General features: G+C 41.4%; 8 protein-coding genes, 1 long non-coding RNA gene and 2 other non-coding genes across 19 annotated transcripts in view; 7 read left to right on the forward strand and 4 right to left on the reverse strand.

Moving 5' to 3' along the window:
- The first annotated feature begins 932 nt into the window (after positions 1–932).
- Positions 933–2716, forward strand: ort (ora transientless). Of its 2 annotated transcripts, XM_069051601.1 has the most exons (7): positions 933–1023; positions 1260–1328; positions 1381–1752; positions 1802–1884; positions 1935–2170; positions 2210–2370; positions 2422–2716. In XM_069051601.1, exons 1-7 carry the CDS (start codon positions 956–958, stop codon positions 2711–2713), a joined length of 1281 nt encoding a protein of 426 aa, XP_068907702.1. In that variant the 5' UTR covers positions 933–955; the 3' UTR covers positions 2714–2716. The 2 variants fall into 2 exon arrangements, with proteins under 2 accessions (XP_068907702.1, XP_068907703.1); XM_069051602.1 differs by lacking the exon at positions 1260–1328.
- Positions 2717–2915: 199 nt separating this feature from the next.
- On the forward strand, positions 2916–3773 carry LOC138133661 (general odorant-binding protein 19d-like). The gene is made up of 6 exons (XM_069051603.1): positions 2916–3065; positions 3115–3199; positions 3246–3337; positions 3386–3506; positions 3556–3626; positions 3674–3773. Exons 1-6 carry the CDS (start codon positions 3015–3017, stop codon positions 3710–3712), a joined length of 459 nt encoding a protein of 152 aa, XP_068907704.1. The 5' UTR covers positions 2916–3014; the 3' UTR covers positions 3713–3773.
- An 856-nt stretch (positions 3774–4629) lies between these two features.
- On the forward strand, positions 4630–5853 carry LOC138133664 (general odorant-binding protein 28a-like). 2 transcript variants are annotated; one of them, XM_069051606.1, is made up of 7 exons: positions 4630–5028; positions 5111–5160; positions 5215–5299; positions 5346–5434; positions 5486–5606; positions 5652–5722; positions 5772–5853. In XM_069051606.1, exons 2-7 carry the CDS (start codon positions 5113–5115, stop codon positions 5799–5801), a joined length of 444 nt encoding a protein of 147 aa, XP_068907707.1. In that variant the 5' UTR covers positions 4630–5028; positions 5111–5112; the 3' UTR covers positions 5802–5853. The 2 variants fall into 2 exon arrangements, with proteins under 2 accessions (XP_068907707.1, XP_068907706.1); XM_069051605.1 differs by lacking the exon at positions 4630–5028 and having other exon boundaries at positions 5086–5160.
- Positions 5854–5921: 68 nt separating this feature from the next.
- Positions 5922–8095, reverse strand: LOC138133666 (uncharacterized). Its single transcript, XR_011160466.1, has 2 exons — positions 7854–8095; positions 5922–6727 (listed from the first exon to the last, which is right to left on the reverse strand). It is a non-coding gene; the product is annotated as an uncharacterized lncRNA (long non-coding RNA).
- On the forward strand, positions 5997–6748 carry LOC138133663 (general odorant-binding protein 28a-like). The gene is made up of 5 exons (XM_069051604.1): positions 5997–6068; positions 6114–6198; positions 6248–6339; positions 6396–6516; positions 6564–6748. Exons 1-5 carry the CDS (start codon positions 6021–6023, stop codon positions 6662–6664), a joined length of 447 nt encoding a protein of 148 aa, XP_068907705.1. The 5' UTR covers positions 5997–6020; the 3' UTR covers positions 6665–6748.
- Positions 8096–8244: 149 nt separating the features above from the next.
- LOC138133262 (general odorant-binding protein 19d-like) lies at positions 8245–9312 on the reverse strand. The gene is made up of 6 exons (XM_069051123.1): positions 8955–9312; positions 8823–8907; positions 8684–8772; positions 8512–8632; positions 8392–8462; positions 8245–8343 (listed from the first exon to the last, which is right to left on the reverse strand). Exons 1-6 carry the CDS (start codon positions 9000–9002, stop codon positions 8305–8307), a joined length of 453 nt encoding a protein of 150 aa, XP_068907224.1. The 5' UTR covers positions 9003–9312; the 3' UTR covers positions 8245–8304.
- Positions 9313–11449: 2137 nt separating this feature from the next.
- On the reverse strand, positions 11450–13503 carry LOC138133075 (uncharacterized). The gene is made up of 13 exons (XM_069050869.1): positions 13364–13503; positions 13232–13316; positions 13094–13182; positions 12928–13045; positions 12807–12877; positions 12737–12754; positions 12633–12658; positions 12170–12242; positions 12031–12115; positions 11893–11981; positions 11728–11845; positions 11602–11672; positions 11450–11541 (listed from the first exon to the last, which is right to left on the reverse strand). Exons 1-13 carry the CDS (start codon positions 13409–13411, stop codon positions 11512–11514), a joined length of 921 nt encoding a protein of 306 aa, XP_068906970.1. The 5' UTR covers positions 13412–13503; the 3' UTR covers positions 11450–11511.
- A 713-nt stretch (positions 13504–14216) lies between these two features.
- The window catches only part of spri (sprint), a 57856-nt gene continuing 49166 nt past the window's right edge, over positions 14217–22906 (forward strand). The window contains exons 1-3 of one of the 7 annotated variants that reach the window (XM_069051098.1): positions 14217–14358; positions 16963–17030; positions 20853–20956. In XM_069051098.1, the coding sequence (XP_068907199.1) occupies positions 16968–17030; positions 20853–20956 (167 nt within the window). In that variant the 5' untranslated portion in view covers positions 14217–14358; positions 16963–16967. Of the gene's footprint in view, positions 14359–16962; positions 17031–19331; positions 19473–19684; positions 19720–20194; positions 20219–20521; positions 20557–20852; positions 20957–22906 lie in introns of those variants that run through there. The other 6 variants (XM_069051106.1, XM_069051102.1, XM_069051107.1 and 3 more) reach the window with 6 other exon arrangements.
- Positions 14356–19147, reverse strand: LOC138133260 (uncharacterized). Its single transcript, XM_069051121.1, has 4 exons — positions 15660–19147; positions 15496–15616; positions 15256–15443; positions 14356–15201 (listed from the first exon to the last, which is right to left on the reverse strand). The coding sequence occupies exons 1-4, from the start codon at positions 15747–15749 to the stop codon at positions 15043–15045; spliced, it is 558 nt and encodes a 185-aa protein (XP_068907222.1). The 5' UTR covers positions 15750–19147; the 3' UTR covers positions 14356–15042.
- On the forward strand, positions 18684–18756 carry TRNAR-ACG (transfer RNA arginine (anticodon ACG)). Its single transcript has one exon. It is a non-coding gene; the product is annotated as a tRNA-Arg (tRNA).
- On the forward strand, positions 18911–19000 carry TRNAY-GUA (transfer RNA tyrosine (anticodon GUA)). The gene is given in 2 exon segments: positions 18911–18947; positions 18965–19000. It is a non-coding gene; the product is annotated as a tRNA-Tyr (tRNA).

A 22906-nucleotide genomic window follows, 5' to 3' on the forward strand; every position in this document is an offset into this window, starting at 1 on the left:
ACAGGGACTTTATTGAAATAGGATATTGGCAGCATTTTCGCAACTATTTGAATAATGAAGTATGACATTGACAAATTTTTGGATGTCAATTCCAAAAGTCATAATGACAATAAAGTATGGACTATATCCTTTTTTTTTAATTGACATGAAAGTGACGGCCAAAATTCCGTGGCAGCAATTGTACCTACATGGCATTTCTGTCCTCATGGGGATCTATAGCGCAAAACTGAATGCACGTGATTTTCACAATTAGTCTGAAGAAGGTTTTAATATTTGATGTATTTCGATTTCACCCTGCACAAAAAGGGGAGCAGGAAATGTAGATTTTGTACAATTCCGTTTCCGTTTTGAATTTTTATTTTTATGTGGAGCAAGAAACGAACGAGACGGTCCTGTCTTGGCAAACTTGAAGAGTCTCGAATGTGGTGATCTCCACCACTTTAAAAACCGCTGGCGTGGGAATCGTGCTCGAGTGGTGTAAAATTCTGTGAAGGATTTGCGCTTGAACCCATATTTAAATTAATTAAAAATGTCAATGAGCAGTACAATTTGGTAGAAATAATCATGATAATGACAGTGTTAGGTACAATAATTTTGGCGGAGAAATCGCGACAACACTCGTGCTGTTGGGAAAAGATTGTTGAACAATTTAATTGTTGGTTTATTAAGAATGATGTCAGGATTCATTTTGCGATTTGAATCGGTGGACCAAGAATCGAGAGAATTAGTTAAGGACAAAATGATGCTTCAGCACCCTGTTGTGTGGTGGTGGAAAGGACAAGAGGTACAAAGTGCATAAGAAGACGCGCAACCTCTTCACTCTTTAGTCAGCTATTTTCACCCTCACGACCTACAACTCAAGATCGACGGATCTAAAACCGACAAGATATTAAGCGTGACAGTCGAGACAAGTGTTTCAGATGATTTAGTACATTTTTGTTAAGTAGCGAGTCAGATGGATTGCGGTAAAATGTTTCTGGTTATTTTCCTTCTTCTGTACGACGGTGTCAGTGGTAATATAGCGTAAGTACCGGTCCTCCCCGCACACTAATTTGCGATCGCACAAAATGGTAAAAAAATTACAGGAAATAATAAAATTCAAGTACATGCCAATTGTCTAGCTCCTTCGAATTTTTTCGAGCAATTAGCCGCTGCACCATTATCATTTTACTTCCACTGCATGCACGAGATAATGGTCGACCTTGACTGTGCATCCCTGATCGATCACGCCCCAATAAGAGATTTTCTGCCATTTCCAGCCTCTGTCCTCTAGATTATTATCACGAGCAATTCGCGGAAAGAGTGGAACCCGAGCGTGAAGAACCAGCGTAGGTTTCCGCTTACGAACCGATCGATCTGTGATCACCTCCTCGTTTTTAGCACCGGATTGACCATCAACGACATCCTCCCGGAAGACCCCAGCAAGTACGACAAAATGCGACCGCCGAAGAAAGACGGCAACCCCACGATAGTCTACTTTCACGTGACGGTCATGGGGCTGGACAGCATCGACGAGGGGTCGATGACCTACGCCGCGGATATTTTCTTCGCGCAGACTTGGAAGGACCACAGGTTGAGGCTCCCCGAGAACATGACCTCAGAGTACAGACTGTTGGAGGTGGACTGGTTGAAGAACATGTGGAGGCCCGACTCGTTTTTCAAAAATGCCAAATCTGTAACCTTTCAGACGATGACGATACCGAACCACTACATGTGGCTGTACAAAGACAAGACCATCCTCTACATGGTCAAGTAAGGGAAGACCAGTCGATCCAGAGCCGATCTGACGCGAGTGTTTCAGGCTCACGCTGCGCCTCTCGTGCGCCATGAACTTCATGATCTACCCCCACGACACCCAAGAGTGCAAGCTCCAGATGGAGAGCCGTAAGAGGTCGCTGTTTGCCAAAACATCCCCCAAGACTGTTCGCTTCCAGTGTCGCACACCACCGACGACATGATCTTCCAGTGGGACCCCGACGTGCCTCTGGTCGTCGACGAGAACATCGAGCTCCCCCAGCTGGCCCTCGTGCACAACCACACCGCCGACTGCACCCAAGTCTACTCCACCGGGAACTTCACCTGCTTGGAAGTGGTCTTCGAGCTGAAGCGCCGCCTGGGCTACTACCTCTTCCACACTTACATCCCCACGTGCCTGATCGTCATCATGTCCGTGAGTCTCTCTCTAACTCCCTCGGCTCATTCAATCCAGTGGGTCTCTTTTTGGATCAAACCGGAAGCCGCCCCGGCTCGCGTCACTCTTGGTGTCACCTCTCTGCTGACTCTCTCCACGCAACACGCCAAGAGCCAAGCTTCGCTCCCTCCGGTCTCTTATTTAAAAGCAGTGGACGCGTTCATGTCAGTTTGTACCATGTGACCACCCCGTGATCTGTCAAAATCTCCAAACTAAGTCGTTGCTTGCAGATTCGTGTTTATGGCGCTCATGGAGTACTGTTTGGTGAACATCGTCTTGGGGGATTCTGATTTGCCGAAGCCACCACAACCCCCCAAAAAAATCGACACGATTTTTGACATGGCGGCGAAAGAAAACTCGTTTTTGTTGAGTGGGGCCCCAAAAGCGGTCCCGGTGGAGACTCCAGCCCAAAGGGCCAGAAACAGAGCTATTAATATCGATAGATTTAGCAGGATTTTTTTCCCGTTGTTGTTCACGGTCCTCAACGGGACTTACTGGGTGATGTTTGCTGAGTACATCTAAATCACACCCAAAGAGTTTACCAGATTAGCCAGCCGTAGTGCAAAAACAAACTAGATTTAGCTCAAAGTACAAGAGTCGTCTAGTAGAGTTAATTGGTAGATTTAGAAGTAAATGTGTGGAATAAACACTGAATCATTGAGTTCCGTCGTTGTTAGAGGTGAATTAACTCGTCATTAAGTAGATTTTGATTGCTGTATTATTAAAAACGAATAAGAAAAAATTATGACTGTCTAAAAATCTGTTCGCTATAAAACCCGCACCGATCCTGCATCCACATCAGTACTTCCACCGAGCCACAACCATGCGTTTCCTGATTGCAGCATCTGTCCTCATCCTGGGCGCCAGCGCGGCGGTTTGTTTTCTTCGTCCTCTCTTGCGACCCTCTAACTCTCGATTTGCAGCTCCCCGAGGAATACACCAAGAAGGTGCTCAAGAAAATGGAGGAGGTCGGCACCAAGTGCTCCGACCAAGAACACGCCACACCAGGTACAAGCGTCACTTTCACGATTGCATAATTTTGGTGTTTTTCCAGACGACATGGCGGAGTTAATTACTCACAAGTTTCCCCCGACCAGTCACGAGGCCAGATGCGTTCTTGCCTGCTTCTACAAGGAGCTGCACATGGTGAGCCAGTGTTTTTCCAAAATCGACGCTATTTTTGGTGCGTTGTAGATGAAGGAAGATGGCAGCTTTGACAAAGAGGCGACGGTCAAATCGTTCGATGAGATCAAAGCTCTGGACGCGGAGCTGCACGGCAAGATCTTGAAGGTTATCGACGCTTGCGAGGCAAAGAGTATGTTTTTGGTTTTGTCTAGGTTTCAATTAATTTTCATTGGTTGTAGTGCAAGTTTTCGATGATGCCTGTGAGAGCGCGTCCTCGATGGCGACTTGTGTTGTGACGGAAATGGCTGCCGTAAGATGAGTGTCTTGGGGTTTGTGATAATGATCGAGTGGTTTCAGGTGGGGCTGACGAAGGAGGCGTTCTTGGGATCGTCTTGAATATAACGCTTGCTTGTTGACGGATTGTTACTAGTTTTAGAAATAAAGCATATTCAAAATATTGTTTTTATTTTTCTCAACTAAACGAGAAAGCATCTCTGGAATGTACCTTGTTGTTAATCAAAACTGAGTGGCGCCAAAATTTGAATCTATCAATCGGAACCGCAACAGGGCGCTGCAAAGTTACTACTTTTATCTAGGGACTTTATTGCAAAGGAAATTGAACGACCATAGATAAAAGACATTTGAACGACTACCCAGTGTTGCCGCTGCTGATGGCGACATTTTTAGTCGTCGAAAATTCACCAAAAAGAAACGACGTTTTGGATTCCAAATCCAAATTGTTCCCTTTTAAACGAATAAATTGTTACTTTCTTGACAAAAAGAGATACAATGGTGAAAGGATCATGCAGTATTGCAGAATTTTGGAATTAAATAAGAGATTTTGATCATTTTTATAAAATGTTCCTACTTTAGGTAAAGGTAGACAAGCAAAAAAGATGTTTCTGTTGTAAATTAGGTAAATTCTGATGATCGGTAGCGCAATTTTACATAATTTGTGACGGCATTTGTGGGTTACACGCGGGCAACACTGTAAATGTCATAAGCATTGAATTTCCACCGAATTTGAAATGGGGGAGAGAAACTTCTTTAAAAAGGAAAAACAATAACATTATTCCTTCCATTTTTTTAAACATTTTTTCGAGAAAACAATGAATCCAAAACGCAAAATTTTTTTAGGTTATGTTTTATAGTTTGAATCATCTCTTCACCTAACGCAAATAAAAATTCTTTAAACGTCCAAAAATGTATTACCAGGTTGTTCTCCGTGACCTAGATAATAAGTTTATTTGAATAAATCATTGAACAAATTTTTTGTGTATTGTTGGACTCAATCTACTTATGACAGTTTTTTGACATTTTCTTCTAGGAGGAACAAATTTTGAAAATATGTTTGTTGCTACATTGTTCATTTAATAGCAAATATGAGCGTGAGTTTTTAAAATAAAGTGGAATTTATAGTACCAAGAGTGGGGATACTTTATAGATAATACCAGTGGTACTACAGAAAACTTTGTCTTTTGTGCCAACTTCCGCATCCAAATGCACTATGAGACAATTAACTAAATGATACCAATGATTCAGAGCATTCACCTGAGACGTCCCTGAAATCGATTCATTTTGTGCAAATCTGCTTTAATTAAAAAAACATTATATCACTGCGAACATCTAATTTTTTGAATGATTTTTTAATCACAACATTATGGAAAGTTGCATCGGCAATCCTACAATTAAAAACAAATAAATTTTGTACGGTACGTTACTGTCAGGTCCTTGAATTGTTGTAAAATTTTGTATATAAAGTTGGCTAAACTCTGATCTCTTCGTAAATTGCAGTCATGAAGTATTTGGTGGTAGTACTTGTGATCCTTGGTGGCTCTAGTGGCGTAAAAATCACCAAAATTGTCACAATCATTGAATAATGATGAGTTTGCTTTCAGTTGGACCAGGAGTTTATCGACAACTTCCTGGAGAAAATGCAGAAAATCGGTGAAGTCTGCGCCGAGGAGACTCACGCTACTTCAGGTAATTGACCAAGTGGTAGTCCAGGAAATTAGTGATTTTGTTGCAGACGACATTGCCGAACTGATCGAGAAAAAAGGTCCAACTAGTCATGAGGCCAAGTGTATGGTATTTTGCTTCCAGAGGAAGTTTGGCATGGTAAGTACCAGAAACTCGAGTCGATGCACTTGGTCAATCGATCTGGTTTAGATGAAGGAAGATGGTACCATCGATAAGGTGGGTTCGGTCTTGGCTTTGGACCCTGTGAGAGACGCCGATCCTGAGCTCTTCAAGAAGCTCTTGACCATCTTCGTCTCCTGTGGAGAGAAGGGTAAGTAACAAGTCCACAATGAAGGGTAGCTGATTGTCATTTTAGCAACATTTTTCGACGACCCCTGTGAAACTGGGACTCAGTTGATGCTTTGTGGTCGCAAAGAGGGTGAAGCGGTAAGTCCCCTCTTTCGAAAACCTTCAAAATTTAAAATTTTCGTTCTAGGCTGGAATTGACGACTCCTTGTTGGGATGAAGTTGACTCACATTAGTAGTGTAGATTATAGAAATAAAAGCATTGTTGAAGATCATTAAATTATTTCCCAGTCACTCTAATTATTATGTTTTCTTAGACGCACAATTAAAAACAAATAAGTTCACCGCAACGTCTAATTTAGTTAATTTGTGATTGGCCTCGACCATTTTATATAAAAATTTGTCGCGACTTGGCACTTGTAGTCTTCGCTTCACCACCATGAAGTCCTGTTTGCTTCTCTTAGCTCTTGCGGTCCTCACCAATGGTGTAAGTACCCCACTTTCAAGTACGACTCTGCACTAATCTCTTCAGCTCGATCAAGAATTCATCGACGAGTTCATGGAGAAGATCCAAGATATCGGTGCCGCTTGTGCCGAAGAAACGAACGCGAGTTCAGGTGAGTTGTCTCGAGCGTCCCCAACTGTCTCACGACTCTTCTCGTCTAGACGACATCGCCGAGCTGGTCTCTCGACAAATACCCCCGAGCACCCACGAAGGCAAGTGCATGCTCTTCTGCATCCAGAGGAACTTCAACGTGGTAAGTAGTGTAGATCCCCGGAAGAGAAAGTTCTTACGAGCGGTACCAACACCTAGATGAAACCTGACGGCGGGATAAACAGGGCTGGAGCTATGGTGGCTTTGAAACCTCTTCAAAAAGCCGACCCTCAGCTGTACCAGAAGGTGTTGAAGATATTTGTTACTTGCGGGATGAGAGGTAATGCTTTTGGAGGGTGTGAAGGGTGTGTATACGGGGTGTTCTAGTGAAACCAGTGGCGGACCCGTGCGACACCGCAACTGCGCTGACCGCTTGTGGGAAGACAGAGGCGGAGGCGATGGGATTGGACGAGTCTCTGCTAGCGTAAATCTAGATCTAGATGAAGTGATACGAAATCTAGAAGTTCTCATCTTCTCACCTGGTACTTGCTCTGAGTTAGAACAATAAAGAATTACAAGTTATTACGTTTTTGATTGTCTCCTGATCTTTTGGTGTTGAAAAGTTAAGATTTCTTTGAAAAAAATTTTTTTGAGATAGCTAAATACATAACTACAAGTAGGGCTCCTTCAGAATACTTTTTTTAAAAGGATTTTGCCCTGTTTTTAATAAAGGTATATTTAAGAAGCAAATATTTCAAAGATTTTCTTATGACTTACTAAACTCCGGCATTGTCAAAGTGTTTGCAAGTTGCCGCACTGCCGTTCTGAGACTAGTAATTTTTGCTTTAACGTTGGCGCAAAAATTTTAAATTTTAAATTTGAAGTTATAGTGAAATTTTTTTAATAAACAATTGTCAGTGTCAAAATGAAGTAAAAAACCATACTGTACCACCCTAAAATTTGGACATATGGACCAGCTGTATAACAATTTGACACCAAATCATGGTTGAGGTTATGTTCACTTCACTTCCCGTACCTTTCTTCCGTGAATTCATTTTCAAAACAAATTTAATGAGAAATCAGGAGAAACCTTTTCGAATTTGAAATAAACTCTCGCTCGTTAGGGCGCAGGCTCAGTTACATAAAAAAATGTTGACACTCAATGTGACCAATCGTATTATCATGAAAATCACAGTTTGGCTCATACCAACAAGACAACGTTTTGACAATTGTTTATTAAAAAAATTCAACTATAAGTTTAACAAATTCGCTTTCTTTCATTCAAAAGTATTACTTACACAAAATGGCTGAACAAGAAGAAGATCAGAAACGTAAAAGAATACTGACTAGAGAGAAGCACGGTATTGTTAATTATTGTTTGCAAAGAAGAGAATTAACTCCATTAACATAACCAAACTTTTCTTGTCGACGTTTTTATCACTAGATTTAGTGTACAGGCAACTGAAAATGTATGCCACCATAGGTACACTCCAAAAAAAAAGTCATAAATTTGACACTGACAGTGCGGGAGTTTAATAAACGGATAGTACCTAATGAAAAGCAAATGAAAGTGAAATGGTAAAAAAGCCACAACGAAAACGATTACCGCGCAAGAAATTTGACACTGACATTGAATTGTGTCGAAAAACGGACAAAACACTTTTATTTTTAGCATACCTTATTCACAGCAAATGCTGATAATGTTGTCCTTGATGCGTGATACAGGCTTGCCATTGTTGCACGGATCCTTGAAAAAACTTCACGATCTTCCCGACTGTGGCGAGCAATGCGAGGTTCTCGATAATAAATAACGTAACGACAACGGTTGTAATGTTAAGTTAATGTGTTTGACACGTAAAATTTCAAGTCACAAAAATCCCTAAAAATAGTGCACTTCTGTCTTTGTAGCATTAAGCTGTGGTGGCGTGACGCGCACTGATGTCTATGGTGTACCATAGAGAAGTTGAAGATTTTTCTTGTATTTATTCTGACTATTCTGCATAGTAAGAGCACGCACTAAAAACTAAAAGTAAGTTGTAAAAATAAATAACAAAGAGAATAAAAGACATTTTTCATGAATTCATTGCTTTATTAAACCATAAGAAACAACCTCACAACAGATTTAGAATTATTCCATTTCGACGACTATGAGATCATGCAGTCCCATCTGTAACAAGTCTTAAATATGTTGCTTTCACAAAACTTTCAGACTTACAGCTTTTCCTTCTTTAAGAGCGCATTCGACCAAATTAGCGGAGTAAATGCAAGGGTCGCTATCGGTAGCAGCTTGAATAAAAGTTGTTTAAGACTTGAAGAATCAACGATTTGGACTTACCTTGGTCAGCACAAGTTTGGAACACCTTCACCACTTTATCGTAGACATCGCTGTCGTGTTCTTTCAATGGTTGGAGAGCTTGCAGCGCTCCGGCTTTGTCTAGACTTCCGTCTTCATTTTGCTAGGAATAATCATCAAGGGTTGTGCTAGATGAGACAATTGAAGTACTTACAATGTGGAAGTGTTTGTGGAAGCAGAAGATCAAGCATTTGCCTTCGTGGGAGGACGGGACCGTGAAGGACAAGAGATTGTTAATGTCATCTGGAACAGAGTACGAGAGTGAAGATAATCAAGCAGAAACAGATTTGTACCTTTGCTGGCGGACGTCTCTGGGATGCACTCTTCACCGATAGCTTTGACTTTCGTTACGAAGTTGTCTATGAACTCTTTGTCCAACTGCAAGAATGTATTAGTTTGCAGTTGGTGAATTTGGAGTAACTTACAGCATTGACTGCCAGGAATAAGGAGGCGACAATCACGAGAGACTTCATTTTGTTTGTACAGTTGGGAACACGATGTCTTGCTAAAGACTGTTGACAGTTTCCCCGAATTGCATCTTTTTATAGTTGGGATTTTTGACAATGACGAGGTCAGTCGAGGCGCATTTTTGTACAAATTGATTATGAAACGCTAGAAAATGATAGCTCCGGTTTCCTCAATCATTGTGTGTTTCGCAGTCAATTGTTTTAATAACACTTTGCGTACTCAATTAAGGAACGTTGGAACGTGTAATCAACAGTGATTGAAACTAATGAATTAAATTGATATTTGGGAGCTACCAAGTTTTCTCATTTTTATCTAACAAACAGAAATGGTGAGATTTACAAACAGAATTTTTCACAAATGTAGACATAATCAAAACTATATTATAATTCAGAATAAGTGGCATCGCGGTAGGTGTTGGAAATTCAAATTTACGTTGGCAGCAAGACCCTTCCTAATAATACCCTAGTTTCGATGCTGTTGGTAACCTTCGCTTTTAATTTGGCCTTGATATTATCATTGGAATCGTTTTGTATTTATTTTCTTGTTATAAGTATTTGGAATTTCCTTGTTTCATTTATGAAAAGTGTATTATTTGTCTGGGGGTTATCTCTGCTGTGTGTGAAAACCATGTCAAAATTATGTATAGTCGTTTTCAGTGACATCCGTGCTGTCACTATGACAGTATGTTGGCATTACTTGCTGTTTCAGTTTAGTAATTTTGAATTCTCTAATTTGGCAATTTAGCTTGACGCGGCAAATTGACAAATTCAAATTATTTTCTATAATTTCAAACAAATCAAAGAAAACGTGTAGTCTGATTTGGATTCCGAGGATGACCTGGTTTAACCATGTTTTATACCATGTTGAAGGCTGAGTTTTATTGTTTGTTGTTGATGTTTGACGAAATAGCAATTTTCTTTTACTATAAGCTCAATTTCTTGTTTGACATTTTTTTAACTAGGATTTGCTTATACTCTGAATCTTGGTTATGAATTTGTATGTACAATCTGCACCAACATATTAAAAATGACAATGACAGCACGGATGTCGTTGAAAACGACTATAACGCATAACCTCAGAATAAAGTAATGATGGTTTCACATGTTTACTAAATTTTTTGACATAATATAGAGTTCACTTTAGAGAATCAACCCCTACCGCGATGCCACTTATTCTGAATTATACTATATGTTAAAGTTTTTTCTTTTAGATCCTAAAGCAACAAATTGTGTGACTGGAGTTGAAACTGAATTTAGTTACGACGACACTTAGAAAAAATAGAGTCCAACATTTTTATGGTTCCATCAGCAACAAAACAATTCATTTTTGACATCTAGAGGTTATTCTACAGAATCATGATAAAATTAAAACAAGGATTTGCTTCCACGGGCGATATTTGTTTGAAAGAAATTTAAATCTCGCGGGTCGTGTAGGTTTGGTGAACAAGCACCGCTAGCGCTGCTGCAGATCTCTCTCAAGTTTATATTTTCTTCGCTATTCCAAATGAAAAGTTTACGGGAGTAATATTGAGAACGCAGAAGAGAATGTCACTAAATGACAGAATGAATTGATGCTAAAGCACAAAACTAAACGGCACTGTGAAATTTATCACGTTAAAGTTACTAGATCTAGGGACTTCGTATCACGAGTTGAGGCAGGAATTGAAAAATATTTTGTTACTTTAAAAGAAAATGAAAATTGCAGAGTATTTTGGTTGGCACCGCATTATTTAAGAGAATGTTTTAAGAACATAAAATATTTTTTTAAACATTTTAAATGATTTGACAAGAGTTGACATTTATGTAAAATGGATATTATGGAAACACGATTAAATAACGGTTGATGTCAAACTGCAAGAAGTGTTTGAAGAAAGAGATCCAAAAAATGAACTGCTTCGAGGTAATGGAATATTTGCAAAACAAATAATAATGAAGAGAATCCATCAAGAGAAGACAAAAAGGAAAAGATTTTCCTGTAAACGCGACGTCGCCAAATTTCCACGGTGTTGACAGCTGAGTTTAAAATCCAACGATTTTATAAATATTTAATTTCCATAACGGTAATACAATCCATTTTTATCTGTTGTTCTGAAATTACACTATTCAAAGAATGTAATTTTCAGTTTATGAAATTTTTATCTCGGATTTATTTTGGTTACATTTAGTAAAAGTTAAATGTTCCTAGATTTATAGATTTATTACTCGGAAAATGGACGTAAATTTGATTATCTCTTTTATAGAGATCACTCTGCAGTGAAAAGTCTTTTGTCTGGAAAATTCTGACAGTGGGACTTGATTCTTCAAAAGTATAGATTTGGATTATTAGAGTTTTGACTTTATCTCAACTGTCTCATTTATATTAATTAAAAATCTTACGTAGACTACAAGAAACAAACAACACCGAATTCTGTTGATATATATTTATTATTGTTTTTTTTTTTATAAAGACAATAAAGTGCTACGTCAAATCCTTGAATTGTTCGTCAATCGTCAGCCCGGCCAGAAGTGAAGATTCTTATTTAATGATGAGCTCGTGTACTCCCTCCTAAAACAAATTGCAAAAAGTAAAACAAAAAACGCCATTACATTACTTGGCAAAACTTACGGCTTGCGCTTCTTTCATGAAACAATTGTACAAGCTCACCGAATACATGCAAGGATCGCTGTCAACAGGAGCTGAAACACATTTCTCCTCACCAACAAACTTCCCAACAAGAATAACAATACTTACTGGGTAGACACCTGTGGTACACTTCTATCACCTTATCGTGAAACTCAGAATCCATGTCTTTGATAATCTCGAAGGTAGCCATGGCGCCCTCTTTGTTAATCGACCCATCGTCGTTTTGCTGCCAACTTTAATTACGCAATGCTCGATTACTTTTGAGATACCTACCATATTCAGTCTCTTGTGGGCACAGAAGTAGACGCATTTTCCTTCATGGCTCTCTGGAACGTTCATCGACATGATCTGCTGGTAGTCACCTGAAAACCACCAGTTTTGCAAATGTCACATCAATGCAAACATAATTACTTTCAGAAGCTTTCTCTTCGGCGACGCAATCCTCCACAATTTTCTTCACCTTGCTTCGACACTCCTCCAAGAAGGCCTCGTCGATCTACCATTACAAACATTTCAAACCAAAACAATTTCGTTTTAGATTTTTACTTACGGCAACTGCGCTGACCACCAAAGCCGCAAGAACTAGTAAGAACTTCATGCTTAAGTCTGAACTGAAGACGCATCTGGGGCTTTTTGTGTTTTATAGGAACGGGGGGCGTAATTGAGGACATGTCTTGGTGCTCGAAAACGGTAATTAAAATTTAATAACTGATTACGCTTCCGCACACTTGCTCATTTAAAACCATGATGAATGGATTAAATAAATAGTACGCTGGTAATTCTATTTCATTAATAAATTAAACCGCGAAAGGTTTGGACGAACAAAATAAAAAGAAACTGTTCAAGGGTTAAAAAATATTTATTTCAATCAAATCAAAACATTTTGTTACAGTTATTCAGTGCGTGGGGCCATCATTACTTCTTTTAAATTAAGTTTTAAATTTAGCCCGCGAATTCTAGTGGCGCCCTCATCAATCGATAATCTACTGTACTGTGTATTGTGTGTTGCCTACCTAGCCACGAATGAAACAATGTTAATCTTTGCAGTGCTTTATTCTTTATTAAATCCATTTACAGATGCAGAAATCATTTCCAAATTGACACTTTATTGGATGACAGCCTCGTCCAACCCCAGCTACAATCACAATTCGTTACAATTGCACGAAACCTCTCCTGCATCTACTTACCGCTTTACCCTCCTTGACAATACACTCTACCAAACTGGTGGCGTAAACGCAAGGGTCGCTATCCACAGGAGCTGCAACAACGAGCTACAATTTTTTCTTCAAACAAAGCAAATAGCCTTACTCCCTTCGCAGTTTTTGAACGAGGTGGATATTTTGGTGTAAAGATCGGCGTCGAGGTCTTTGAAGATTTCCAAGTTGGCCAAAGCGCCCGCCATGTTTAGACTGCCATCTTCATTTTGCTTAAAAAGAAGTTTAGATTGGTGATGTCACAAAGACGGGACACTCACAGCGTTGAAGAGCTTGTGCAAGCAGAAGAAGATGCATTTGCCCTCGTGCGAAGCTGGGATCTTGTGGGCGAAGATATCGGCGACGTCGTCTACATTTTTGAGGGATCAAAATTTAAACAACTGAGATTTTGGGGTTACCTGAACTGGCGGATACAGCATTGGCACATGATTTCACATGTTCGCTCATCTTTTCTTTCATTTGTGCAATAAATTCTTTGTCGATCTGGAGGAAATTAATGAGAAAGTGTTTTCTTCTTGTAGTGTACTTACGGCATGTGTGGCCACTACCAGAAGTGATAAACTAAGCAGAATCTTCATTTCTTCGCAGTAGGGTGTCTTCTGTGCAAATTTCTTCAGTCCCAGCAGATTTTATATACTAAATGAGGAGAGTTTCTTGCATATTTAATCGACATTAATGACTTAACGAGCGGTTGCAATAATAATATATTGGCCATCCACCAATCTTGTAATTTATTTTTTATCAAGAAATTATACAGAATGTTTTGGGGGGTTTAATGACATTATTAAGTTTAGGTGAAGAATAGACAGGCGGAGTGTTTTAAAGTTTTAACACCCTGTATATTGGTGTAATACAGTGTGGCATAAAAACAATAATAAGTAGTAAGAATGAGAGGTGAACTGTCATTAGTCAAACGAGTCGTATGGTTATTGAACACATAACTGGTAATTTGTTTTGATTATTTGCAGAATAATATTTGTTATTAGTTGGGAAACAACGAAATCTGAACCTTGAACGAGTGACAACAAATTCGAAGCCTCTTTCGCTTCACTAGAATTTTTTGTAAGTCACTTCCTGTGAAAATTGGGAACGCCCCGATTCGACCTGGGCCTGACGCAACACTCTGTTTATTTAATTTGGAATTATTTGCAGCCCCCGTTGCCAGATCAAACAGCGCGAGCAAACTTCCGAATTGCTTTTTGAGAGTGTAAATAAGCCGTGGAACGAGGCCGCCGCTCGAGAAGCTCCACAATGGTAAAACCCGCTATTCAGGTGCGAAGCGCCAGTCCGGCTCTGGTGGAGTTCTTCGAGGTCATCGCATCCGCCCAGAGGTGTCTTAGCCGTTGCATCTCGGCCTCCAGTCTGTTATGGAATCCACGAAGTCGCGCACGTTGACCGACAAGACCGGTGCCGAGTCGGTGGTTGCTCACTAGTGTGTACCATGGAAAAGTACAAAGGTCTGGCACACCGGAAGTCGGTGCAGCGCCCCGGGGCCCCCTTTTGAACGACACCCGAATCCTAACAGGTAGGTGAGCGGCGAAAAATTCGAGCGTGGGTCGGTCGTGGGCAGCGGGAAAGCTGTCAAGGGTGGTTTCGTAACAGCCTTAACACCTCTTTGTTCGCCGGCTTCGAGTGGGCGCTCGCACTATCGGACGTTCACCCCCACACTTGCATTATCTTTTTTATGGAAATGCTACCAGCACGGGGATTCCAAATCAATGTTGTGTAAATAATCTCGGTGGATTCGAAGTGCCAGATGGTCGGCGTCGGGATTGTAATACGCCGACTAAAATAGCCCCACTGTTCGCTTTACGACGAACGAACAGATTCGGTTACAAAGGCACGAGCTGCTTTGTGGGGCTTCAAAAATCCTCCTACACGAAACAGCCCCATTTCTTCCTTCTGTTGACAGTTGTCGACAACCAGCGGACTCCAAACTTTTCCACCTAACCAACATTTCTTTCTGCACAATCCTACTTGCAAGACACGTCCCGTGCCCCCCGCAGCCTCACCCACCCCCAATCTAACACAAAATGACTCAAACTATTTTCTGTTTCTCATCTTTCACCGCTTTATTGACAACCCAGCGGCCCCCAAACTTTTCCACCTAACCTCACTTTTGTGACATCGGACATTCAAAATCAACCCAAATACTCATCAAATACTGATCAACGGTTTAATCGACTATTTTCAACAAGAATTAATTATTTCATGCGCGATTAGTTTTCCGATCGAGAGACCTTCGACGCCGTCGCCGTCCATTAACCACTCCTAATTGCAGCAGCACCGGATTTGAGGACAGAGCGGCGGCGGCTCCGAGCAGAGCTATTCCTGCCAGCGGTATCAGCAAACCTTTCAAAGCCAGCCCCTGCGAAGACCAATTTTAGCAGGAAGTGAATCGATATTCGATAGAGTGACTTACGCCGTGGCCGTGCCCGTAGGACGGAGAGTGACCGTAGTTGGTTCCGTGGCCGCTGAGACCGAAGCCCCCGAAGGAACCGTGTCCAGAGGAGTACGCCCCTGGGTAGTACGCGGTGCCGTACCCGGGACTCGAGAACGCCTGGCCGTACGCTGAAGGATACGTCTGAGGCTTGAGGTTTTGGCCGTACGCTAGAAACAATCATGAGTAGAGAGAATGTTAGTTGAGAGATCTTTGGCAAACCTGAGGGATAAGTCTGGGGCTTGATGAAGGTGCCCGAAGTCTCGTACAACCCCCTTTTGTCAGAGTCCAAGTTGCTGTGGTAGGCATCAGCCGCTCGTCTCTCCTCATCGGAGATGAAATTCTGCAAAAACTGAAATTTTGCAAACGAGACGCCACCAACTCACCTCTTCTCGCGTGGCGATGCAGCCGATCTCGTTCAGCAGCAACAAGAACAAAACACCGACCAAAAACAAACAAACTCTCTTCAGCTCCATCGTATCGGTCACTGAGGCATCGTAAAACGAGTCAGTTTAGTCGCAGTAAAACTGACAAGAACCGCCACAAAAAAATCTACTTATGTGTCCTGGATGTGCAAGAGTTCGAGATGCGCCTGTACGAGTGTCGTCACATTTCTCCTTTCATTATTTTCGTTTTTGGACCGCAAAGAGACACGCCGCTGCCCAGAGACAATGATATGAAACTGTCATTTTCGTAATAACGCAATCGCCTCGATATTCCCGGATTTCGATGCCCATCATGGTCCGGTGGCCGTGCAGGGACGCCTGAATAAATTTACATCGGCGGATTTAAACCGGAATCTCGGATCATGGCTGGATTTTTATCCGCAAGAAATCGGCGAAAACGTTTGGGGACATAATAAGACGGATTTCTCCACGGCAATTACCGGGGGCATTGTTGCAAGTGTGGCGTGAGAAATTGCTCACTTATTGTTAAATTTGATGGTAACAGTGACAAGACTAATTGTCCGAGTGTCTCGAATTTTGCGCGAATGCCTCTGATGCAACTCCACATATGGCGCCATTTGCGTCTTTTTGCCTATAAAGCGACGAAATATTCGCGTCCGTGCGAATGTAGTTTGCGAAATGTTATCATTTTTATCGCTGTTGTTTTATTCTAGCGCCCTTTGCGGCCAGCCACTTACTATCGAAGGGTCTCAGTGGCGTCCCGACTCGCCCCCTCGAATTTTCTACACATTTTAGCTCTGCTGGACGCGAAACGCAACGACGAGAAAATCGTGTGGGATTGTGGTTTTTCGGAGACGCCACGACGAAGCTAATTCTCGCGCCGCCTATGGCGACACCCGGAGTCCAGGCGGTGTCATTTGCTGTTCACTGTTTACTGCCACAGTTGAATGCTAGTAATTCCGGTGCTCCCCGGAGACGTCGTCTCTGATAATATAATATTTCAGTCCTCTATTTCATATACCTTTTTGTCGCATACTTTAAAGGTTTATTCCTTCATAAGTTTCGTCCTAGGACAAAATTGGAATTCGCTCAGAATTTATCTTGAGCCAGAACAAAAACCCGCCTTATATACAGCCCGGAAGAATTTAATTTTCTTGGGCGGAGCAGACGTGTCTCGTGTTTAATTGGTTGCATACCCGCAATAAAATTTTTGCTTGTTTTTTGTCGAGTGAAGAATAGATAGTAGAAGCGCAAGAAAATGAACGTTTGCGTTTTGTTTCAGGGAGTATGGCGAACTTCATCCAGTTCCGGCGCTCGAGGAGGTCCTCCACGTCAAGCGTCTACATGCAGGTGCGTAAAAACTCCCGACCACGTATCAGACTTTAGCGTCACATGTTGTACTGTACAAAAACATATTTCTTTTTGGCCATGTGGTCGTTCAAATTCCTCCCCATAAATCACGCGAACATGTCGCCGCACGCGTTGTATTTCTGAACCGGCAGCTTTTGTCGCATTGTCGACATTCTTGCACGAACTGTAATTTCCGAATCGAACAACTGTCGCCAGCAGATCAAAGAAGCTCGATCGGCAACACACAATACAAGTTGTATCCCGTACGTGACGTCACATTTCTCCGGAGAGGTGTCTCGTTTGATGCGAAATTTATGCGGCGGCGGTTCATAGAGAGGGCGTAATGTCCGTGGTCTAATTGCATTTCCGTTAATATACAGCTGGAGGTGGCGGTTGCGGAGGTCCTTGTCTGGCGCGTTGGCCGGGTGGAGGGACACGGGACCGTCGAACCCCTTGTAATTATAGTGCAATTGGGAGCGTTGCTGACCGCGGGCACTTATGGTCATGTGCGTTTAATGCGCATTCCCTGGATTTTATTATCGCATCACTGTCCGCAAAAACCATTCGAATGAGTTATGGGCGGGAATCGGGCGATGGTATTTACTGGATGGTGGTGTGGGACTTGCAGGACGGGAGAATCGACGGGATAGGGTTTGCATAAGTTTATGACAGTGTGGGCACGAGGAATGGGGCGAAGAGTCCATAAGCGCGAAAATCGATGAAGACATTCAAAGACTTAAATGCGGGATAAGTGTGTTTGTAATGTCGGGTAGGGGGAGGGTTCAGTCGAGAAATGGCGCTGGGAAACGAGAAAGGTGGAAATAAATACACATTTGTAACTGTTCGCCATTTTATGAAAGAAATTTGACACTACACCGTGACAGTGATGCCAAAATAATTTTCGAAATCCCACCATAAAACAGTGTGAAGTTGCGATTTTGACAGTGGTGCCAACTCGTAATTTTGAGGGTGCTTCAAAAAATAGTTTTGGAAAAAATTGTTCGAGAGTTTACTGAAGTGCATCAAAATGTCTTTTACGTTTCGCAAGTCTGGTAATCCGGTTCTTGTTTCAAATTTTTACTTCTTGTGAAAACATCTTTTTTTGAGGTTATGCCACTACAATTTTCTGTAAGTTTTTGAAAAGATGCTTTACTGACGGAGATTCTATGTTTGAAGCTAACAATGCAGGACTGGTTGTTACAAAGCAAGTATTGTTTCCAAAAAATTCTAACTTTAGAATAAACAGTTGGAATTTAAAGTCTTTCAGTGTCATTTGAATTGGTCCTTCTTTTTTACCCAGAAAACGCAAAGAAATATCTCGGAAAGACAATATCGATTTTCTTTTGCAAGGCCTAAAAGCAAAGATTTCTATAGTTGGTATTAAAAAAAGAGAGAAATACCAAGGAATTTAAGGGAGGAATTGAAAGAAAACACCTTTTTTGGAAAAAAAATCTTTATTATTTATGTTTATACATTCACCGAAAATACGGAACAAAGTTCTGTAACTGACGATGATGAACGGAGATGTTTTTCAATTGAGCTCAATTAGAAATATGTTTCTGAGATATTATATACGTTAATTATGTAAATTGAATTGAAGTATTTATTCATTTACTTTTTCTTTTTACTCAATGTATTAAACTTTGAAAGTAAGGTCCTGTGGCGCAACGGATAACGCGTCTGACTACGGATCAGAAGATTCCAGGTTCGAATCCTGGCAGGATCGATCACTTTTTTTTTCCACAAATTACAACGAATTTCTATTTTAAACCAATCTTAGAATCATGTTCACAAAAATGAAAATTATGTAATCAATTTTTATATTGCGTTTAATTAGTCCACGTGCTGTTTTTCACCTCCGTTGCGCCTCAATCCCGCACCCTTCGATAGCTCAGTTGGTAGAGCGGTGGACTGTAGAGGTTACAAAAGTAGGCATCCATAGGTCGCTGGTTCAAATCCGGCTCGAAGGATTTTTTTTTTCCACAAAAAACTTACACTTCGAATAACATTGTACGTTTTTTACGTTATGCTTAAACAAACATGAACGCAAAGTAAAAACTGGCATACTTACGCTTATCAACGTCGCGATACGTTACGGCAGAATAACGGCCGCTTCGACCATTTTACACCTGTCAAGCCACCGGTCTTTATGTCCAGCGGTCTTAAGGGCGACTTTTCCGCGTCCGTGGCCATCGCGTGCCCACCACAACACATGTGCGTTTGAAAAACATGAAAGTGAATCAACTTCAGTTGATTCCGGCCGACCTGAACAGTTCACGGTTTCTCAATCGCGGCAAAATGCGGTTGAAGAGTGCTTCAATTGACAACTGACCGCGGCGCGTCCGTGCTTTTAGGTTATGTGCGGTGTGACCACAGTAGTTTGTTTTTCTTCGGTGTTGTGATTTCCGTAGGAGGGCCGAAGTCATGGCGGATTATTACGGGGTAATGTCGCTGATCGTGCATTCAATAATTACAACGTAACGAATTCGACGAGAAAAGCAAGGACGACGCGATAATAACAACGCTGCTGTAGATATTTCTTCGGCGGCCTTGGCGTTAGAGGAAATCGGCGATAAATTCGAAAAGAAAAAATGCCAGATTGTCATGACAACGGGCTTGTTGCAATTGACACATTTAATTTTATCAAGTTTGTATTGTAGTGGAGCTTGATGTTGGCACACGTGCAGGTGTGAGTAATTAACACTCAAATATTGGAATTGATTAGATTAGAGATAGAGATGCGTGGTGTGTCATCTAGCGCAACCTGATAACGACCGATTATGCAACTGGTGCATTGATAAGGCGAACTTTATCAATATGCACTAGAAGCAACAATTTCAAAACCAACAAATTCAATTGTTTTTTAGCTTGTCTCTTTTGACGGACAAGAAACGTCAATGCTCGGTGGCATCACAAGACGTGTTATTTTCGGTCGATTTCGACGAAAAAACGACAGATTGCGTCTTTTTTGTTGATTTCCGGACGCAGGAGAGTAATTCTGGTACATTTCTAACTGCACTTTTATTGATACATGTGTGGGCGAGCGCTGTGTAAAAGGGGATTCCGTCTGAAGGGGCCGTACGTTCACGGATGGCTGCTTACTGGTGACTCATCCTTTCCTGCCTTCTATACACAGACCACATTGTCCTTTCATTTGTTGTGAAAACGGCTCCCAACTAATGGGCAAAGTAGGTTTTAAGAATTGGGGTTGTTCTTCCATTAAATGGGATTACATCGATTAGGGCCGAAGCAAGGATTGCAGTGTAAGGTTGCAGAATCCACTAAAGAATCGACGACTTTTCCAATAATCAATATTTGTCACGTTTTGGGGCCATTTTGACGCAATTAATCTGACACTCAACAGTGGTGCCAAAATCATTTTTCAAATCCACCACACAAAGCTGTCAAATTGCGATTTTGACAGTAGTGCCCTATGGTGATTTTTAAAAAGTTCAATAATTTCGATAAAAATTGAAAGTGGTGCATCGACAACGAAGTGCATTGAAATGACCTTCACATTCAACAAGTACGGAAATCGCTTTTTTGTTGCACGTTTTTGTAGTATCTGAAGATGTGTTTTTTGAGGTTATGTCACTCCAACTTTCTCGAGATTTTTGCAAATGCATTTCACAAACGGAAATTCAGCGTTTAAAATTAAGAATGCAAGATTGTCTTGTGCAAAAAGTTTCAGTCGAATTGGCCCTTCTGGCTCCAAACGGTGTATTTAACAAAAAGATTCACGAAATGTTTCCAGGAGAGATTGGATTTCTCCAGCCCTTGTGTCGGTTTTCTTCAATTCACGTGTGTGTTTTCCTGTTGCAGTTGCTGTCCAGCTTGGCCACCGACTTGGACAACATGCTCAGCGAGCTGTGCACGACGCCGCCGCCCCCGTACGACCGCCTTTCCGACAGCGAGTTGCACACTAGGTGAGTCGACCCGGTTCGAACAAGCCGGCTAGAAATTTTTCATCCGGATTAGGAAACGTGTCAGTCAGTGCGATTAGGTGGAAGCGACGTATCGTTTATTTCCATTTTACCGATGCCGTTCCACTGTCACATTCCTTCCACATCACGAACCGTGACGTTCCGTCGTCTTGTTTATTCCACCAAATAATGATTAATCGCATTAAGGGAGGAGATCGCGCCGCTCCAGACAAATTTCCCCCGTGGAGATGTATGGTGCCGATCAAAAAAATATACACTTTTCCTGTATTGCCCGAGGGGTGCGAATTCTATTCGTACATATCGGAAAATAAAATGCGCCGAGGGACATAATCCCGTCCCCCTTATTCGGTCGAGAGGGATGCGGAAATGATCAAAAAGTCACCTCGATTTTTCACCGGCGGTCCCGAGATGGAAAATTTTATTTAGAAATCTACAATAAACCATTCTGCTTTTTCACAATTCCGAAATGCAATTTATCCGGTAATAAATCACATTTGGGAATTTTTGTGTGCGAGACTCGGAATCGTCATTACTGCGCGAGGGCTGGGGGCTCGGGTTCATCCCCGCATTATCGACGGATTATTACAAAACAAATTGAATTTCTGCATAAATTTACGGGTTTGCAGCGGAATCATGCGAAATTCTCGGTGCGCCGCGCTTTATCAACAATCACAATTACCACTCAAGGGACAAATGAGGGGATTTTTTCGCGTACACAGGGGTATTGTGCGGCATTGTGTTCGAATGATCGAATTAGTGGTCGAGCACGTTTTGCTTGTTTAATTTAGGGGTTATTTTATAATGCCTATTAAGTTTTGTTTGCAAAATGCAATCTGATTATTGCTTCCGAATCAGGAGCGAAATTAATGGATTTGTTTACTGCAGCTTTCCTCTACAAGTTCGACAAACCGGTCCGACACAAAAAAAGTACAGTATTTATTTTCGTAAAAAGCCAACTATTGTTTGGTACAAGATGAACCCCCTGAGGTACCCCATGATGAAAATCCTGCAGATTTTTATTTTCAACAATGGACGAGCCCGGTTGAATTTTCCCCCTTTTTGGAAAACTGTGAAAATGCGACGTGGAAACCGCTAACTAACTGTCACCAATGATCAAGTTAACAACCCGGAAAAACAACTCTCGCATTATTTGTTTACCGATACTATATTTAGCCGACATATTTTATTGCTAACCTTGAACTCTAACTGTTGCAAAATTGTCGTTTCACGTTCCTTTGCTTCCTCGAACGCCCATTGGTGTCCTTGAAAGGAATTAAGGTCACTCGAAACAATTGAACAATCATTGTTACAATGTAACTGTTCACTTTTCGGTCTCTTACTCACGGAGTCCCGCTTGGACCTGTCTCGTACTCTTCTGGTGAAGAGTTTAATTAAGTAGTTTACTCTACATCTCCTCGGAAGCAATCGACTGGCTTTTAACTCCCCCAAGCGGATCAAAAATCGCGACGAGCTGAAAGGAAATTGTTGCTTCTGTCGGAGCGGCTTGGGGCGCTTTCCTGTTGGATTCCTGGGACTCGGGGGGTAACAACACACGTTCCATTTCACACGGAACGTTGGAATTAAACAGATCCACTTAGTAGTTGACGGTTGCACAAACGTAAATACTTGTATCGATTCGTTTCGGAATGGCGAGATTGACTGTGCGTCAAGTGGGGCAGCAGTTTTAATAAAATCCGCCTCTTTGTTGTATCTAAGGCGCTAGCGGGGTTGTTAAATTAATCCGAGTTAAATGTTACGTTAGTCGTAACGATAATATTTGTGTCCCGTCGTAAAATAACAATAACTCGGCTTGTCTTTATGAAGAAAATAAATAAAATAAGTAATTTGTGGATTTATTCGAGCCATGTGCGAATAAAGAAATGCGCTTTATTTACACGTCTTTTATGACACCTCGTTTTTATAACGCTTTTA

This window comes from Tenebrio molitor, chromosome 6, assembly GCF_963966145.1.
Source record: "Tenebrio molitor chromosome 6, icTenMoli1.1, whole genome shotgun sequence".
Classification (NCBI taxonomy): Eukaryota; Metazoa; Arthropoda; class Insecta; order Coleoptera; family Tenebrionidae; genus Tenebrio; species Tenebrio molitor.